At 41.4% G+C, this 20753-nt stretch overlaps 1 protein-coding gene across 2 annotated transcripts in view; it reads right to left on the bottom strand.

Annotated features, from left to right (window-relative positions):
* Window positions 1-20753, bottom strand: part of MTUS2 (microtubule associated scaffold protein 2) — a 472062-nt gene that overhangs the window by 189538 nt on the left and 261771 nt on the right. For both annotated transcript variants that reach the window (XM_017848470.1, XM_017848469.1), the window contains exon 5: window positions 5648-5809. In XM_017848470.1, coding sequence (XP_017703959.1) covers window positions 5648-5809 — 162 coding nt within the window. The remainder of the gene's footprint in view (window positions 1-5647; window positions 5810-20753) is intronic.

The following is a 20753-nucleotide window of genomic DNA, read 5'->3' on the forward strand; positions in this document are numbered from 1 at the left end:
CTCGCACTCAGTAGACAGCTGAAACTGGATCCCTTCCATACACCTTATACAAAAATTAATTCAAGATGGATTAGGAAAGGAGCACACTTCTCAAAAGTGCATTATTTTACGGAAAACGCAAATAGTGTGGGGTGTGCTCCGCCACAAGTGAGAGCAGGGAAGGACCACACAGAGGTTAAGGCATCCCCACTGGAACTCCTAACCAGGTAATCTCAAAGAGAGCCGGGCCTGAAGCACAAAGCCCTGGGCATCGCCCTGCTTAACACCATGCCCTGTTCACACACATGCAATCTGTTGGTAATGGACAAACTGCAGCCCACAGATGGAATTCTGAGAGTCCTTAGCTGGATATTTATGCTATTATTACAAGAAAAGGACAGGGAACATATACCACATCCATTTGTTTCTGGATGCCACTGTGTGACCTTGGACAACTCGTTTCACCTGAGTCTCACTTTCTGCATCTGTAATAATTTCCCTGCCTACCTCTTAGGGTCTTTGTGAGAACCAAATTAGATTCTGTACATTAGTGTTTTATAAAGTAATACAAAGTGGAAGAAAACTGTTATCAAGAGTGCATGGCTTGGTGGCTCATACCTGTAATCCCAGCACTTTGGGAGGCCAAGGCAGGCAGATCACCTGAGATCAGGAGTTCGAGACCAGCCTGGCCAACATGGTGAAACCGTGTCTCTACTAAAAACACAAAAATTAACTGGGTGTGATGGCGGGTGCCTGTAATAACCAGCTACTCGGGAGGCTGAGGCAAGAGAATCTCTTGAACCCAGGAGGCGGAGGTTGCAGTGAGCTGAGATCATGCCACTGCACTCCAGCCTGGGTGACAAAGCCAGACTGTCTCAAATAAATTAGATAGATGATTGATAGATAGATAGATAGACAGACAGACAGACAGATAGATAGATAGTGAATGGCTTTCAGAAATCCCCTTTGTAGCAGAAACACTTGGAAAAGTAATGGAACTTATGGTCACACTACCTGCCTTTCCTCTTTTCAACATTTGAAATACCTTATTTCCATTTAACTTCACTTCCATGAAAACAGCCATTTTCTCTACACATTTTACCATGCTATTACATAACTCTTTAAATGGACACTAAAGTAGAGAGACTAGTCGAGTTAACTTACTGTATTCCATTACCCAGCTTCAACAATGAGCAACGTGTGGCCAGTTTTGTTTCATCTTTTATATCACAGACTCTGCTCACCACCATCCTAGGTTATTTTGAAGGAAATATCAGATAGCATTTCATATATGTGAATCTAAAACATGACTCTTTTTAAAAACATAGCCACAAATACATCATCAAACTCAAAATATTAACAATAATTCAGGTGCGGTGGCTCACACCTGTAATCCCAGCACTTTGGGAGGCTGAGGCGGGCAAATCACCTGAGGTCAGAAGTTCGAGATCAGCCTGGCCAACGTGGTGAAACCCCATCTCTACTAAGAATACAAAAATTAGCCAGGTCTAGTGGCACACACCTGTAATTCCAGCTACTTGGGAGACTAAGGCAGAAGAATCGCTTGAATCCAGAAGGTGGAGACTGCAGTGAGCCAAGAGTGTGCCACTGCACTCCAGCCTGGGCAATAGGGAGAGACTTGTCTAAAAACAATTAACAGTAACTCCTTAACGTCACCACATAGCCAGTGTTCACATTTTCCCAACATCTTCAAAAGATTTTTTGAATTTTTGTTCAAATGTTTGTTTGAATTAGGACCTAAAATTAGCTCCATACTGCAATTGGTTGATATGTTTACAATTTTTTGTAATCTACAGGTTCCCACACCTTCTTGGTTTTCCCCAAAGATGTTTGGTTTTTATTTGTCACACTTTGTGTTGTTGTTGCTCTTGCTGAGTACCTCCGCCTCCTGGGTTCAAGAGCTTCCCAGAGTCTAGGTTTGCTGATTCAATCCCCATGGTGTTTTCAACATGCTTCTCTGCATTCCTAAATCAGTGGTTAACTCCAGAGGCTGCACCAAATCCATTTCTCCCCTTAAGACTAATTCCCAGTAATTTGTATATATTTCCATCAGGATACTTCGTAATGTCTGGTGATTCCTCATACTGATGAGCATTGCTTTTATCAACTCATCCATCAGAAGCAGCAAATAGGGCTGTGTAATCATGTGTTTTGTATCAGCTGTAATACTTTTATAAAGAGAAATTTCCCCCTCACCAGCTATTTGGTTATCTTGAGATACAGACAGAGTAGGAGAAATTACTAAAAGGCTTTTCTTTTCCTTTATTTACCAGATTTTAAAATAATGAGGTCATTTCCTAGCATCTTCCAATGTGACTAGTTTTGGAGGGGTTTTTTTTGTTTTTTATTTTTATCATATGCCCTCATGGATAGGTATTAATCCATTGTAAATACTAATCTTATTGATATTCAAACTCTTTTTCAGTTTTTCTTCTGTTTTTTCTTTTTTACTAGCAGGAGCTTATTCAGGTTGACCCTTACGTCCTTTCAACAGAATCCTCAGTTTTTATTTTCTCCTTAGCCAGCTAGTATGGCAAGATGTTCTAGGATCTACATTTCCTGTCCTAGACCCGAAACACCTGTTTCTTCAAGGCTCCCTGTCTCCCTCTACTGGGAAGTCCATTTAGTCATCACAACCTGGGCTCTAGGGGCGCTCATTATGACTGGTTTAGTCACCACTTACAACTTTCCAGTGCAAAGAGCTGAGAATATTGTTTAAAGATAAATTTCAGATGAGTTCTGACTTTATCCTATAATACACCTATCACATTTATCCTATAATACACACATTCAGAATAACAGCAGATGCAGAATCATGATACTAACACTACCACCAATAATTTCAGATTTTCATTACAATTATTTCTAAATCTGAGGTATATACCATTGAGAATGTACTCTGTGTGGTTACGCCATCAACGGGCTATGCAATTACTTCCATTTGTTTAATTTCATGTTTGAGTTTTAGCTATTACTTTTTAACATTTAGTGTATAATTGTGTAAAATATCTATGTAATTTCAAATCTACAAAACAAGGTGCACTCAACATGTGTCATTAGGCTTTATCTCTATTCTCTCCTTTTATTCCTTCTTTCACCCTAAAGGTCATCACTTAAAAAAAAAATCTTAGCTTATTCTTCTATTGCTTTTTCTTAATGTAAGTTCATATATAATATTTTCCTATTGTTTAGATAAAACATGGTCTACTACATTTTTTTCTCCATCTTTTATTGCTCAATGACCTCCTGGAAATCACTTTCTAGTAATGTTAATACATAGAGCTATCTCCCCACTCATGTAACAGCTACACAGTACTGCATCCTGTGGATATACCACAATCTGTTCAGTAAGCCCTGTTAACGGACATTTGAGTTGTTTTCAGTCTTTTTCTACTTCAAAGAGTGCTGCAATGAATCACTCCATGCACTGTATTCTTGTCAGTCTACCTTTGGGAAAGACTGCTCGGGGTGAGACTATTATGTCAAAGAATAAATGCATGTATGATTTTGTTAGATACTGCCAAACTCCTCTTCCTACTTGTACCATTTTATATTCCCACCAAAAACGTATGAGAATGCCTGTTTGCTTGCAGCCTCACAAACAGAATATGTTGTCAAACTTCTGGAATTTTGCCAGTATAATTGGTAGGGTGTTGGAATCTACTGTAGTTTCACTTTGCATTTTTCTTATCAGTGAGGCCAATTATTATCCCTTCATATGGCTAAGAGCCCTTTGCCCATCTTTTTCTAAGAAGTGTCTTTTCAAATTCCTAACCCATTTTTCTACAAGTGGCTCACAAAGTGTAATTCCTAGTCTACGGGCACCGCCTGGGAATTTGTTAGAAATGCAAATTCTCAAGGCCCAAACCAAACCTACTGAACCAATAACCCTGGGGATAGGGCCCAGTAATCTGTGTTTTTACCACCCCTGCAGGTGACATGGATACACTAACGCTTGAGAAACACTGGGCTATAGTGTTGATTCAACCACAGTGTTTTAACTTACCATAGGGTTGTCTAATTATTTTATAATTAAACCAAGGCCAAACTGTTAATAAATTGTAGCTGCAAGATTCAAATGCCATGTGATATCCATTCATTCATTTGTTGATTCAATAATTAACACATAGATGTTAAACACCTGCTGTGAGTCAGTCACTGTGGCAGGCAATGAGGATGCTGTGTTAAAACAGACACAGTCACCCCACCCCCAGAAGCTTACCTTCCCCCGAGGAAGAACACAACTGAATGAGCCAATTAAAGTCTTAACAAAGGGAACTGCAAGGTGCTGCTAGAGCAAGAGGTTCCAGTTAGTCTAGTGGTCAGGGAGATGCAAAGTAAAATAACTTTGCGATAATGCTTGACTCCCATCAAGCGGACCAAAATTCTAGAAAGGGATAACACCTCTTCCTAGCAGGGATATGGGTGGAGCCTCTCTGAAAGGCAATCTATCCATATCTATTAATGCATCAAACAAAGCAATACCACTCCAGGGAACTGATCCCATAGACACAATGCCACCCACTCAAGGCTGTTTATTGCAGCATTGTTTGTTGTAGCAAATACTGGTTGCAAAATGAATGCCAACTAGTGAAGGAATGACTGAATACATCATGGCATATCCACAGCATGCAGCCATTGAAAAGAATGAGCCCTACCATGGCCAAGGGTATTTCTGTGACCTACACTGCATAAGGAAAGCAACATGTAGAAAAATTGATATAATGCAGTCTCATTTAAAAATACCTATAAAACTCATATGTTTACATATGTATATACATTGATATGATGATACCTTGATACAAGCATAAGAAAAATATGGAGGAATAAACACTGATATGGATGAGCCATCTATGGGGAATTAGGGCTCAACATTCATTCTATCATCCTGATAAATGTGCCTTCTATAGTGCAGAAAAAGAAAAGCTAGGAACAAGATACACAAACATCCTTGCAGGCAAAGAGATGCACTTGTGGGAGGGATGGGAGGAGAAGCACAGCAGGGGCCACACTGGTGCTGCCTGGGCACTTTCTGCTGACAAGCACCTGTGCTAGTTACACCTTTGAATCAGCTGAATTCTGCAGGTCCAGTCACTAGCTTTGTGGGTATGCACAGGTGGGGCACGGGGATCAGTTTTGCTGGACTGAACCCTGCAGTCCAGTCTAGAGCCAACCCTACCATGGGAGCCATGGATCCATCCCTGGATCCTAGCTTTGGAGATGTGAGCCTAGAGCCAGCAGAGGCATGGAACTCCCGGACTGTCGCAGAGACAGCACTTCTCTCCGGGGCTGTGGGGCTCATTCCTGGAGGCGCAGCCTGGAGCTTGCTCCTACAGTCCTTGCAATGATATTGTGAGCACCCGCTTCCCTAAGCCAAATGCCAGTTTGCTTAAAATAGTTGGTTCTTGCTTTCTGAAATGGAAACTGTGTGATTCAAAGGGTTACCAGTCATGGGAAGAGTGAGAGGCAGTTATGAGAATTTAAACACGAATACATGAAAGTGCCTTAAGAGTAGTGGTATTATGAACTATCATTTCATCAATCATCCCTTCTAAATAGCTGATGTACACAGGGGCTTTCAAAAGACTTTTTACTGATGCAGAAAGGGCACTCCACCAGGGAGCCTCTCCAAGGCACAAAGTCTTACCAGCGGGTGTGGAAGTGGATTTTGGCGCTGGAAGTAAACTCCTGCGGGGTGCTGCCACACTGGAGGACGCCGGAGGGGCCACCCGGCTGGCCCCCTTGGGTGTGTCCTTAGAAGGCAGAGATGCCTTCAGAACTGGCTGTTCTTCATTCCCAAAGGTTGCACCTGTGGGAGGCAGACAGCGCGTTAATTATAACTTCATGAAAAATGGATGGAGCCCTCACCATTTGCATTTGCCAACCAATCCTACTGCCGTCATCTGCTTTAGAACTTGACCTGATTCTTAGTGGGTGACCTTGAAAAGTATTTTTCTGGAACCCTATGTGGAGAAGAACTCCCTTTAGTCACTGCATAAATATCTGTCACACAAATCCTGTGCACCAAAAGGGGCTCCACGAAAACGAGGAGCAGCCTGCATGCCCGGACACACACAGACATACATAAACACACACACACACACACACACACAGAGTTCGCTTATGTGTAAATGTATGTGTATATAATAAACACTTATTTGATAACTCAGAGAATGAACAGCCTTTCATTCTTGAAACACAGCGTGAGTGACGCAGGAGAAGTGAGAAGAGGAATATACATGGCACCATGAACCCAGGAATTTTATTCAGAGCTCCCTGAAACCCCGCTCGTCTGGCCCCCAGAAGAGGAGGCTTGGGATGAAGGTAGATGGGTAGGGAGAATGGGGACAGAGAATCTCTCTGAAACTCAAGCAAGCTTTCTGTTTGAAAAGCTGAGGCCGGCCGGGCACGGTGGCTCAAGCCTGTAATCCCAGCACTTTGGGAGGCCGAGACGGGCGGATCACGAGGTGAGGAGATCGAGACCATCCAGGCTAACACGATGAAACCCCATCTCTACTAAAAAATACAAAAAACTAGCCGGGCAAGGTGACAGGCGCCTGTAGTCCCAGCTACTCGGGAGGCTGAGGCAGGAGAATAGCGTAAACCCGGGAGGCGGAGCTTGCAGTGAGCTGAGATCCGGCCACTGCACTCCAGCCCGGGCGACAGAGCGAGACTCCGTCTCAAAAAAAAAAAAAAAAAAAAAAAAAGAAAAGCTGAGGCCTCACCAAACTGGGAGGACCCTGAATTAGAGCCTAGTACTTCCAAGGTAGAAGACATTTATTGATAATTGCAGTCTACTAGTCAATTTAGAAAGAGCCTCTTTATCATCCACTGCTCTGAGACTCCGAGGATATGGCATACTGGGACTGTGTGTGTCAAATTTAAATATGCAGAGTTGTTTGGCTTAAACTTTTCTTCTATATCTTTCTAAACCTTGTGGTTAATATATTTTCAATCTCTTAAAGACAATGACATCATTATCTATTCTCTGTTAAAGGGTAAGTCTTTCTAATATACTTCTGAGTACAGCTGTGAGGCTAATCTATTAATTTAGAGAGGCTGAATGCACAGAGATGACCGCTTGTCTGGAATAAAACAGTCCAGTGGTAGGAATATGACCATCTACCACGAAAAATAAACCATGACAGCTGGAAGAAGAATACGACATTTTAGCAAAGGATTAAATTTTTTGTTTTCATCCTTTTCAAAGGTTAGTCTAAACATTCTATTTAGATGAGGCCTGCATAAAAATGATAACATTATTAAAATGGCTTTAGTGTTCATAACATCCAGGCATTTTATTCAACCATTTAGAGTAAGAGATTGTTGCTTTTCTCCCTCTTAACACCCGAAATTCTGTTTAAAATTGTGGAGATTTCTGTTGTTTCTAAAGAAAAGCATATTTAGGAAGAAATCAAAGAATGTACTATTTCTTAAAACAAGACCTATGCCCTATAGTTCTTTTAAGGTGTTGTGCAAGGTTTTTAAAATAGTTCTACATAGGACTAAGAGAATGTATTTGACCTATGCAAAGAAAACAAATGCATTCAAACTCCACTGAAAGGATGTGCATTGTATCTTGGGTGTCAGATAAAAAATAATGCAGATAAAAAGTGTGTTTGATGCAAACCTAGCCAGGAAAAGCAACACCATGAACTTGCAAAAACAGTGAGCCTCAGCTTCTGAATTACCCAGTGGATGCACCAGTCCAGTGCTAGAACTCAGGGAATCTCTCAGGGGTTGAATGATATTTCACATGGGGCATGGCTCAACCATTAGAAATATTTCACGAGTAATTATCTAATGTCTAGCCTCCTGCTGACATACTGCCAGAATAATCTGTTCACTGAAATGTGTAGCAGAAGCTGAATTGAGCACAAAACCTCTAACACAGAGTCTTTTATTTAACAATTTATGAAAATTTCTTAAGAAGAGAAATATTTTGTATCATCTGTAGAGTTCAAATGCACTTGTATCAAATCCTCTTGCATCTGGCTTCATTCTCTTACATGAAATTTATTATTCTGTGAACACGTCAATTTAGAGATTTGGCTGCTCTCCAGGCTGGGAATGAATTCATCTGTTTGAAGTACAAGTATCAGGGAACTATATACTTCCCTCTGAGGGAGGGCTTGAATTACCAAAAAACAAAATAATATAAAACACAATTCTTATCTATTACTGTGGGAGACAGCTCGCAATAAACAGTTCTACTCTTTGAAAACCGGCTTAAGTTGGCTGGTAATTAAAGATGCATTATTCAGTAAAGGAAAAGTACTCTGAATTTGGAAATGGCTGTTGAATTCTATAAATGCTCCATGTACTTCACAATAATGCTGACAACATTAAACCATTGCCTGGTAAGAGGAAGAAAACAACTGGAAATAAACTGCTTGTGTGAGCCAGAAAAATGTTCTGGAGAATTCAGCCAGTGGAAATGGTTCATGTGGCTAATTCAGTCTTTTCATTCCCAATCAATCTGAACCGACTCCAGCCTGAACAACCCAGGAAATCTACCTACCCTTCCGCTTGACCATAGTGCAGCAGAAACATCAGCAAAGGTGGTTTGTGGTGCAGATCTGGGAGCGAGATGGCTAGGGTTTTGAATACCACCTCCTCTACCTATCGCCTCTCTTGCATCACAGTTTCTTCATTCATGAGCAGGGATAATGATAACCTACCTCACAGAGCTGTTGTGAGAATTAAAGGAGCTAATGGTAGGACAGTTTTTTTTAAGTTAATGTAAGGGTTGATATGAAAAAATACTTAGTATCTGATACATAGTATGCTCTATGTGTTAGTTATTAATGTACATACTAATTTTAAGTTCTAGGGCAAAGTCATTACAACAAATCAGTTTTTCATGGGAAAACCACTTGGAAAGTATTCAACGATTAATATCAGATGGGCTGCTCGACGTGAGAAGAAAGAAAAGGATTGAGGTAAATCTGATAATACCTGTAGGACGAAAGACTAAAGAGAAGAGAATATGATTGCCTTAAAAACGGATGATAAACAATTTCAGACGTAGAAAAAGGTGAGGATAATAACACTATTGACCATCAAGCTTAGGAAATACGAAACATCATCAATTCCATTGACAGTGAAAAACTGCTGGGATATAGGGAAATTTGCTCAAGTTTCCTGGATATTCAAAATTGCTTTCCAAATTGCTTGTTGCAATTCACATTAACCAGAGGTAGTAAATGTAGCATCACTGGATTTTAATTTTGGCAACTGGTTTAATTTTATTAACTGGTTTTAATTTACACGTTTCTGACAGGTGGCGAGATTCGAGATTTTTTTCACATAGTTATTGGCTACTCAAGTTTTTCCCTTCCGTAAGATGCCCATTCATAACTTTTGCCCATAATTGAGGTGGTTAGCCTTACTTCTTTAAATAGTCTGGACACAATCTTTATTGGATTCTATATTGGGTATCAGTATATTGGATATTGATATATTTCAAATACTCTCCCAGTCTTCGGCTTGTCTTCACACTTATGGTGCCTTTATTCAGAACTTTCTCATTTTAATGCAACTGATTTTCATCAGTCTTTCCCTCCTGATTTGTACTTTGCCTGTCTTAGACTTTCAATCTCTCTCTTGAAATCATAAAGATGCTCTCCTATGTGCTGTTTGAAAAGTTTTAAAGTTCTATTTTCACATTTACAGCATCAATCCACCTAGAATGGTAAATGGGGAAGAGACTGAATTTGTTGGTGTTATTTTCTACATAGCATCCCGCTGTCCCAGGCCTTTATATTAAATAGTCTAACTTCCTTGCATTATCTGCCGAGCCAGCTGTTATATGCCAAGTTTCCATCCAAACATGATTTACTGGGGCAGACCCACAAACAATCCCACAATTTCAGTACTTAACATAGCAAAAGTTTAATTTGTGATCATGAATCATCTTTTGCAGGTGCTCTGGATGGGCTGCTGCCTTGCGTGCTCTCCTTGGGAGAATTCAGGATCAAAGCTCTCTTCATCTTGAGCTTTTGCCCTACTCTGGATCTCCTGAGAACTTAACATTCAGCTGGTAGACAGAGGAAAATGAACTGTTCACAGGAAGATTTCATGGGCCATGCCTGGAAGTGGCATGTATCACTTCTGCCTTCAGTCTACTGGTTGGAACTCAGTCACAAGAGCCAGCAAGGGAGGCTGGGAAATGTAGTTTAGTTTATATCCAGGGGAAAAGGGAGTGGTGTGATGAACAAATATTCACTGTATGCCACGTGAGGCTCTATTTCTGAGTTCTCTATTCCATTTCATCGGTTTATTTGTCTATCACCGTGCCAATACTATACCGCATTTATTCACTACAATGTAAGATCGGTCCTGGTATACTAAACCTGTATAAGACAAATATCACAACCTTGAGCTTTCACTTTAAAAACTGTCTTAACCATCTTTGGCCCTTTAGTTTTGCATATAAGTTCCAGAATCAGCCTGTTAAGTTCCATGAAAAATGTCAACATTTTCAATGGACACAATTAAGTCTTCTTTTCCCAACTGCAACTTAATTGAAAGAAGAGCAAGCACAGACATAAAATCAGCAAACATGCTGAGTAATAATTATACCCTAGGACCACGTTACATGATAGAGATACAAAGAAGGCTTAGTATCATGAAAAAATAAACATCAAAACAAGCGGCTCCAAAGAGGGGCAGCACTCCTCCACGGGGGATCAACATTTATGAGGATATTTTGGACTGAGGCAATGCTGGCAGTTAGTGGGCGGGGTTGTCAGAAGTGAGTGGGTGGGCTCTGTTTAGAAGACATGCAGAAATGTAAGAGACCACAGAGAACAGAGGTTAATAACGGGCAGTTAAAGGGTATGAAGTAGACAGAAAAGGCATTTCCAGTAAACAATCATACGTCATTGAAAGAATTTCCTTATACTATTCTTTTTTTTTTTCTTATTTATTTATTTTGAGACAGAGTCTCCCTCTGTCCACCAGGCTGGAGTGCAGTGGCACAGTCTTGGCTCACTGCAACCTCTACCTCCTGGGTTCCAGTGATTTTCCTGCCTCACCCTCCCCAGTAGCTGGGACTACAGGCACCCACCACCATGGCCTGGCTAATTTTTGTATTTTTAGTAGAGATGGGGTTTCACCATGTTGGCCAGGCTGGTCTTGAACTCCTGATCTCAGGTGATCCACCAGCCTCGGCCTCCCAAAGTGCTGGGATTACAAGAAAGAGCCACCATGCCCAGCCCCCTATACTATTCTTAAATATTGAGCTGATTGGTGGCCAGCTCATTCTCCTTAATTCCCTTCCTGTGCCCATGCCAGTGGGACCCTCTGCTTCCATCATACCGTTTTCCCCGAAGGATGAAGGTATTCCACTGCTCATAGGAACTAAAGGACTACAGCCTCTTGCTTCACTGCTGAACAAAGATCATCTTCTGTAGATATCTGAATCATCACATCATCAACTTACCACTTGGAAGGTAAGATCTCCTTCATTAGAGTAAAATAAAAGGTATATATATATATATTACTGAAAAATTGCAAGGTTATATATTCCACATGATTACAGAATCCAGCTGGGTCCAGTTCAATACATAAACCAAATCTCTCTATAATTTTCTCATTAAACTCTTAGGACAAACATGCTCTTTCAGCATCAAATCCGTGGGGAAGGCGATCTTCTTATTCTCCCTCCAGGGATAATTCCTACAGTTCATTCCTCATAGTGTGTAGACACCTTGAGCTGATCAATTGCATCTATCAAAATCTCATGGACTTGAACTCCTACCTCACACCATAATTTGTTTTAAATTAGCAAAACCTGATTCAAAATAGATCTTAGATCTAAATGTAAGAGCTAAAAATATAAAACTCTTAGGAGAAAACATAGGTGTAAATGTGAATGATCTTGGATTAGGCAATGGTTTCTTAGAATGTGACATCTAAAGCTCTAACAAGTTGAGAAGAAGACACATATCCCACTCCTAAGTACATACCCAAAAGAAAAGAAATCAGTGTATTGAAGAGATCTCTGCATCCCATTGTTGCAGCACTACTCACAACTGCCAAAATTTGGAAGCCACCTAAGTGTTCATCAGTAGGTGAAGAGATAAAGAAAATGTGGTACATCTATACAATGGAGAACTATTCAGCCATAAAAAAGAATGGGGAGCACTGTCATTTGCAATAACAGGGATGAAGCTGGAGGTCATTATATTAAGTGAAGTAAACCAGACACAGAAAGACAAATTTCCCATGTTCTCACTTATCTATGGGAGCTAAAACTTAAAACAACTGAACACATACAGATAAGAGTAGAGGGATGGTTATTAGAAGCTAGAAGGGTAGTGGTGGGTAGGAGCAGAGGCAGTAGGGATGGCTAAGGGTACAAAAAATAGAATAAATAAGATCTAGTATTTACTAGGATAACAGGGTGACTATACATTTAAAAATAACTTAGAGTATAACTGTATTGTTTACAACACAAAGAATAAATGTCCGAGGTAATGGATACCCCATTTACCTGATTTGATTATTATGCATTGCATGCCTGTATCAAAATAGCTCATGTAATCCATAAATACACATACTATGTATCCACAAAAATTAAAATAAAAATATTAAAAAAGTTTCTAAATCTATAAAACAAAAAAGAAGTGAATGGACTGCAATCAAATAAAAAATCTGTGCTTCAGAGGACACTATTTAAAAAGTCAAAAGAGTTCACAGAATTGGGGAAAATATTTGCAAGTCATATCTGATAAGGATCTAGTTTACAAAATATATAAAGAATTTTTATCAGCTGAGCATGATGGTTCACACCTGTAATCGTAGCACTTTGGGAGTCCAAGGCAGAGGATTGCTTGAGGCCAGAGTTTGAGACTAGCCTAGGCAACATAGTGAGACCCTGTCTCTACAAAAAATAAAAAAAAATTAGCTGGAACATAGTGGTAAACAACTGTAGTCCCAGCTACTTGGAGTTGGAGGATCTCTGGAGCCCAGGAGGTCAAGGGTGCAGTGAGTTGTGATCACGCCACTGCACTCCAGCCTGGGTGGTAAAGTGAGATCCCGTCTCAAAAACAAAAAGAATTTCTATAAATTCAATAAAAGCCAAATAACACAATTGAAAATGAGAAAGGGATCTGAATAGCCATTTCTCCAAAGAAGATCTACAAAATGGGAAATAAGTACATGAAAAGGTGTGCACTTGTCATTAGGGAAATGCAGATCAAAACCACAATGAGATACCACTTCAAACCCAGTAGAATAGCTATAATTATAATACAGACAATAAAAAGTATTGATAGGGATGTGGAGAAACTGGAATCTTCATACATTGCTGTGGGAGTATAAAATGGTGCAGTTGCTTTGGAAAAGAGGTTGGTAGTTTCTCAATATGTTAAACATAGAGTTGTTGGCTGGGCACAGTGGCTCACGCCTGTAATCTCAGCACTTTGGGAGGCGGGGGCGGGTGGATCACAAGGTCAGGAGATCGAGACCATCTTGACTAACACAGTGAAAACCCATCTCTACTAAAAATACAAAAAATTAGCCGGGCTTGGTGGTAGGCACCTGTAGTCTCAGCTACCCAGGAGGCTGAGGCAGGAGAATGGCATGAACTTGGGAGGTGGAGCTGGCAGTGAGCCGAGACCACGCCACTGCACTTCAACCTGGGTGACAGAGCGAGACTCCATCTCCAAAACAAACAAACAAATAAAAACAAAACAAACAAAAAACCACAGAGGGCCGGGCGCGGTGGCTCAAGCCTGTAATCCCAGCACTTTGGGAGGCCGAGACGGGTGGATCACGAGGTCAGGAGATCGAGACCATCCTGGTCTACACGGTGAAACCCCGTCTCTACTAAAAAATATAAAAAACTAGCCGGGCGAGATGGCGAGCGCCTGTAGTCCCAGCTACTCGGGAGGCTGAGGCAGGAGAATGGCGTAAACCCGGGAGGCGGAGCTTGCAGTGAGCCGAGATCGCGCCACTGCACTCCAGCCTGGGCGACAAAGCGAGACTCTGTCTCAAAAAAAAAAAAAAAAAAAAACCACAGAGTTACCATGTGATTTAGCAGTTCTGCTCCTAAGTACATGCCCAAGAAAACTGAAAACATATGTTCACATAAGAGCTTATACATGAATGTTCACAGCAACATTATTCACAAGTCAAAAAGTGAAAACTACCCAAATGGCTCCCCATCAACTGATGAATGTATACACTAAATATAATATATCCATACCATGGAACATTATTCAGCCATAAGAAGAAATGAAGTGATGATACGTGCCATATAACATGCATGAATCCTGAGAACATTCACAAAAGGACAAATACTATGTAATTACATTTCTATGAAATGTCCAGAATAGACAGAGACACAGAAAGTCGATCAGTGGCTTTCAGGGGTTGGAGGGAAATGGAGTGACTGCTAATTGATACAGGGTTTCCTTCTGGGGTGATCAATTATGTTCTGGAATTAAATAGGGATGGTATTTTATAACCTTGTGAATATACTGAAAACCACTAAATTATATACTTTAAAGAGGTAAATTTTATGGTACTTGAATTATGTCTCAAAAAAATAAGTCTCAAAGGATTTTTTCTCTAGATCCCCTGGCTGTAACAAGTTCCTTAAATTGTGATTCAGCTCTTCACCTCTCCTCTGAGAGACTCCTAGTGCTCTTTTCTGGTGACGTTTTTATTCCTGTTCTCTGTCCCCTACCCCTGAATTGTGACTACAGTGAATTCCAACCAATCTGTCACAGGGTTCTTCTGTCTTCTGATAATATATTCTTACATAATACTAAAAAAAGCATTCCTCAAACCTACTATTGCATCCCATTCATTAAAGCAAAATGTCCAAGCTCCTGTGTAAGGAGGGTGATACTCAGTTCCTCCTTAAACCCCTTCACTTTTCTCTTACACTTCTGCAGAATGAGGCGTAAGTCTGAGCTGCTCTGGTCCTACATTACTGTTATGGTTTGAATGTGTCTCCTCCAACATTCAGATGTTGCCAGCGTATCTAGTATTAAGAGATGGGGGCTTAAAGATGATTGGGCTATGAGGGCTTTTCCCTCATGAATGGGATTAAGGCCCTTATCAAAGAGGCTTCACATAGTATTTGGCACCTGGCCCTTCCTCCCTGCTTCCACATTAATTCTGCCATATGAGGACACAAAGTTCTTCCCCTCGGAGGGTGCAGCCCTCACTAGACAACCAAACTTGCCAGTCCCTTGATCTTGGACTTCACAGTCTCCAGAACTGTGAGAAAGTAAGTTTCTGTTCTGTATTAATTAGCCAGTCTATGGTATTTTGTTATAGCAGCACAAAGAAGACTAAGACAGCTGCTGAAAAAGGAAGACACATGCAAATTCAGGCCAGAGAAGCCTGTGCTAAGGGAAGAAAAGTCTCTTGCAAAATTTTTGGGACTTGGAGGAGGAAGGTAGATTCATAGGTCACTTGATATCCCCCTACAAAGTAATGAGTGATTCCTATTCAACCACCTCAAAAGGATAGTTGATTGTGACTGAAGTTCGAGTGAGAATTTAGGATTTCTGATCCATATTCGGTGCACTTTTCACTACTTCATTTATTGGGAATACCAATAACTCAGCCTAAACTCTCCAAAGAAATAATGGCAACAGGGTATAAACACTAACCAGACCAAAATGAGGTTCTTAAGGAAGAGGAAGGCTGTAGAAGAAAAGCTAAACAGTAATTCAGAAGAAGATGGCATCATAGCCAAACCCTAAGAAACAAGTTTCACTGACTTTGAATATCAATATTATAACCATTAAATTACTCTCCTCACTGACTTTTTTTTTAAACAATCCTAGGCAATCAAATTGTATAATGCTCCGGCTGCATGATTAGCTAACTGATGCATATTTCACCGACTTAGCAGCATTTATCACTTGGTGATAATATTTAGCTTAATTATTAAAGTATCAACTGAATGTTTTACTTCCCCATTCTGCATATTTTAACCAAAGTGTATATTTTTCTTTCTCACATTAAAGGCCTAAAGTAAACCTGAGATCTTGTCATTGCAGCAAAGCTATTTATTTCTTTTTCAAAATGAAATATTTGACTAAGAAAAGTTGAGATTCCACAGAGAAAAAGTTAGATATGAAAAGTTTCAAATTCTGGATCTCTTTCAAAGAGGAAGCATTAAGACTAAGAGTGAGGGGAAAGTTTTAAAAGATGGCTTAAGCACAATAAACCCTCACAGCAAGCTTTGGTGCTTATATAAATCCTTATATCATCTATCCATGAAACATCGACTGGTCACCCTTGATGTTTCAGGCACTGTGCTAAACCTCAGGGATAAGGAGATGAGGGGTCTGGTCTATAATCCCCAGAAGTTCGTATTTCATATGACTGTGTCCATTTGCAGAAATTCAGGCAAGATACAGTCAGCATCGAGCAAATGCTGGCTGATGTTATTGTTATAAACCCACACTTGGCAAATCACTGACGAACACGTGAGCTGCTTGGTCCAGCAAAGGAATAAGACAGAAACACAAACTCCAATAAATAGGAAGAAAGTGAGCATATCTTAACAGTACCAAGAAAGAACAAGAAGAGCCCAGCCCAAGGGGATATGGGCAGGTACTCGCAGAGACAGTCAAGGTGGATTTTGACAGTCAGGTGGGACTTGGATCTGTAAAGACAGGGAAAAACTGTGAAGAAGAAGGGGATGGCATGAGTAAAGACCCAGCATTAGGGAAGTGCATAATTGGCAAGGAGTCTGGTTTGATTGAAAAGTAAAATTCTGGAGGAAAAATGGAAAATTCAGGAAGAAAGACAGATGGAGGAAGATAGTAGCAGACTCCTCTCATAACCTCTCACTTATCAACCTTCACTCAGAAGCTGTTGCAGGGACAGAAAGTACAAATTAGGCTGTTGCAGGGACAGAAAATACAAGTTGCCAATGGTGGATGCTGGCAGAAACCGAGAAAAGAGGAATCCTTTACTAGGAGATCAGGAAGCCACAATGCATTTCAAAGATTTATTTCCAGTCCTATTTTTAAAGGCACAGACTAGAAGGACGCTTAAGGTTACAGGCCCCAGGAGAATGTGAAATAAAGAAGAGGGCATCTTTAACTTTAAATTTCTAACCTTACTTTCAGTAGCAGAATGCCTCCAAAACTCTTCAGTTTACAAACTTGGTTGGGTAAAGTCAATAACATTTACAAGGGACAGAGAAGATGTTCTCTGATGGTGACAGGTAACAAGGAAGATCCCCGGGCTTGCCCTGAGAGCGTGCCACAGCTCCCTGATGTGGCTTGCCTGCCCGCCATCTGCTCAGGTGGCTGTGTGCCTGTCAGAGGGCCGTGCCAGCTTCAACAGCGATCAGATGCCACCAGACGCAGGATAAGGAGCAGCAGCTGCTCGACAGAAAGGGCCTTGTGATGCTGAGAGCTCCCAGGGCCAGCCGCATCGGCTTCTGTACACACAGGCAGCGTGTGCTCACGCTCGGGGCATGGTACCAGCCCCACGTGCCTGTCCACACTGTTCCTCCCCATAGGGAGAGATGAAACATCAGAGAACTAGAAACTCAGAGAATGCCAGGGGGAGACCTCAAAGAGGGGGAGTTCCAATTTGTACCTCTCCACCTCCATCCCTTTTCCCAGAGAGTTTCTCTCTGCTGAACTGCTTAGCCCTTAGGGATTTGCCATCACTGAACCGTGCTTGGCTCTGACTCGCTTGGCTCTCAGAAGTAGTGCTAGAAGCTTGCTCCGTGTTTTGTGACAGGCATGCGGCAGAGGATGCTGTCCAACGCACCTGAGACCTCCCTTTGGGGCCAGACTCCTCCTGAGAGGGGTGCTTTACCTCAAGGGCACCATGAATCTTTCAACACATGGTTTTTTGCTCTTTGATTAGGCTCTCTCTGGCAGGTCCCTGTGGTATGCAGTTTTAAAACGGTGGTAAAAGCCCTTAATAACAGATCTGCCCCCTTAAATGGTTAAGTATGCAATCCTGCTTTGTTAACTCTAGGCATAAACCTGTACAGCAGCTCTCTAGAATGTATTCATGCTGCATACATGGAACTTTATACCCAATGAATGGCAGCACCCCCACCTCCCCTTCCTGCAGCCCCTTGCAGCCACCATTCCACTCTCTGCTTCTATGAGTTTGGCCTTTTTAGATACCTCGTGTAGTTGAGACCACACAGTATCTGTGCTTCTGTGACTGGCTTATTTCACTTACGATAACATCCTCAAAATTCATCTATGTTGCCAAAAATGGCAGATTTTTCTTCTTTTTCAAAGGCCCTATGGTATTCCATTTTATGTAGACACCACATTTAAAAACAATCCATTCATCTGTTGACATTCGTTTCTACATCTTGGCTATTGTGAATAGTGCCACAATGAACGTGAGAGTGTAAATATCTCTTCGAGACCCGGATTGCAATGCTTTTGAGTATGTGCCCAGAATTGCAATTGCTGGATCGGATGGTAGTTCTAGTACTAACTTTTCAAGGAACCAGCGAACTGTTTTCCATAATGGCTGCGCCATTTTACGCTCTCACTGACAGTATACAAAGGTCCCTATTTCTCCACATTTTCACCAACATGCACTATCTTTTGTCCTTTCAAAAGAGTCATTTAACAGGCGTTAAACGTTATCCTTGTGGTGTAGTATTCATTTGGGATGTGCTGATGTTAACTCTGGCTTCATATCGTTTTCTTACCTTTGTTATTTCTTTTCATGATTTCTCTATTTTTTTTAAGTTTTACTTTATTTTGTTTTTGACACTTCAGGAATGTAAAACCAATAAAGCTGTCTCTGATTTACGTTCTCAATCCCTCCAATCTCAGTTGCCTTTTAGGAAGAGCAATGATGGCTTAAGACAAATTAGCAGCTTTGTATCCACTCTCCAGTAGGGAAAGGCAGATTCTTCTCCAGGAGGAGACTAAACTATGAATCTGACCTAAAGACAAATGGGCACTGGGGAATGACTGTTAGTTGTTAAGCTAATATTTTGTCAAATTTAATTCTGACCTGACTATATTAATTTTATTATATTACACTTGTAACTGAGCACGCTCCTGAGACACTGTTCTGCCCCTGTCCAATTCTGGAGCTCATGTTCTTGTAGTTGGGGATAGACAATAAATATAAAACAGCATAAAGACAGGAAAAGGCAGGAGGATTGCTTGAAGCCAGGAGTTTCAGACCAGCCTGGGCAACATAGGGAGACTGTGTCTCTACAAAAACAAACAAACAAAAACTTGAAAAGCTGGGCATGGTGATGCACCTGTAGCCCCAGCTATACAGGAGGCTGAGGTAGGAGGATTGCTGAAGTCTAGGAGTTTAAGGCTGCAGTGAGCTATGATCGCATAACTGGACTGCCGCCTGGGATCCTGGACAACAGAGAGAGACTCAGCCTCCAAGAAAGAAATAGAATAATTATGGAATAGAATTCCATAGTATGCTACACATTGTGAAATGCCATGAAAAAAAACAGAGCAGAGTGTGGGGTAGAGGCTGTAACCTGGGGAAGGCCTCACCATGGAGGGCTGTGGAAAGATAAGACTGGAACGAGGTGAACGAGAAGACAAGAGAGGAATGAGGGCAGGGCTCGGGCCAGCAAATGGGTGAGCATGGCTGCCACAGACAGGAGGAGAAGAAAGTAGAGGATTTGATCTGAATGGTGATGAGGAAGACTTGGAGGGACTCAGAAGCACTGTGAAGACTCGACTTTCACACAGAGTAAAATGGGAGTCATTGGAGGGACCTGGCTTGACCCTCAGTCTCTCCCTGTCCCTTGACTGCTTCCTAAAACTGAGCTGAGCATCCTTTATCTATTTTCTCAAAAGGCCTCTTCCGCAAATCTGCTGTCCATGTCAAAAAAAATTCTCTTTTCTATTTCATAAAAACTTTCAAAGAGCTTATTGTCCCCTCCTCATTCTTGCTACTCATTTATTGCTTAAATCTGATGCCTATCACCCACCAGGGCCTGTTGGGGGGTGGGGGGTGGGGGAGGGAGAGCATTAGGAGAAATACCTAATGTAGGTGACGAGTTGATGGGTGCAGCAAACCACCATGACATGTGTATACCTATGTAACAAACCTGCACGTTCTGCACATGTACCCCAGAACCTAAAGTATATATAAAAAAAAGCTGATGTCTACCTTCAGATTACCTTCCTTAGGATTCTAAATGATCTTAGTTACCAAATACAACAGTCTTTCACCTGTTTTCATTTTCCCAGCTGGTGTGCAGCACCAGAAGCTTCGGAGCACCCCCACCCACTTCCTTTGACTCAGTGTCCCCTTCCTGCCTCCCTCCACTCTTTCTTTCTCATTCACCGGATGTCCTTTCTCCCTGCGATCCTCAGATGTAGGCCTCCCTGCTGGTTCCCAGACTTTCTTTTTTTTTTTTTTTCCTACGCCCTCGCCTTTGGGGCTTCATCCCTTGGATCTCATGATATCAACCATGAACCCATGTGATTCCCACAGGGTCGTAGAGAATCCCAGCCCATCTTCAAGGAATCAGTCCTACATTGTAATGTGCCCGCTGGAACAACCTGGTGAACTTTCAAACTCTACGTGTTTACTTACTCAATTCATGCATTTATTCAATAAACAACTGCTGAGAGCTCTGCGCCAGGCCCTGCCTTAGGCAGGGGACACAGGAAAATGTGGGCCTGTCTTCACATAACTTACATTGCAGCAGGGGTGACAGGCTACAAACAAGTCCAGACAAAATCACCACACTGCGATTTGTTATGAAAAACACAAGGGACAAAATTAGAAAAGGCACT

Source organism: Rhinopithecus bieti, unplaced genomic scaffold, assembly GCF_001698545.2.
Source record: "Rhinopithecus bieti isolate Rb0 unplaced genomic scaffold, ASM169854v2 scaffold_28547, whole genome shotgun sequence".
Classification (NCBI taxonomy): Eukaryota; Metazoa; Chordata; class Mammalia; order Primates; family Cercopithecidae; genus Rhinopithecus; species Rhinopithecus bieti.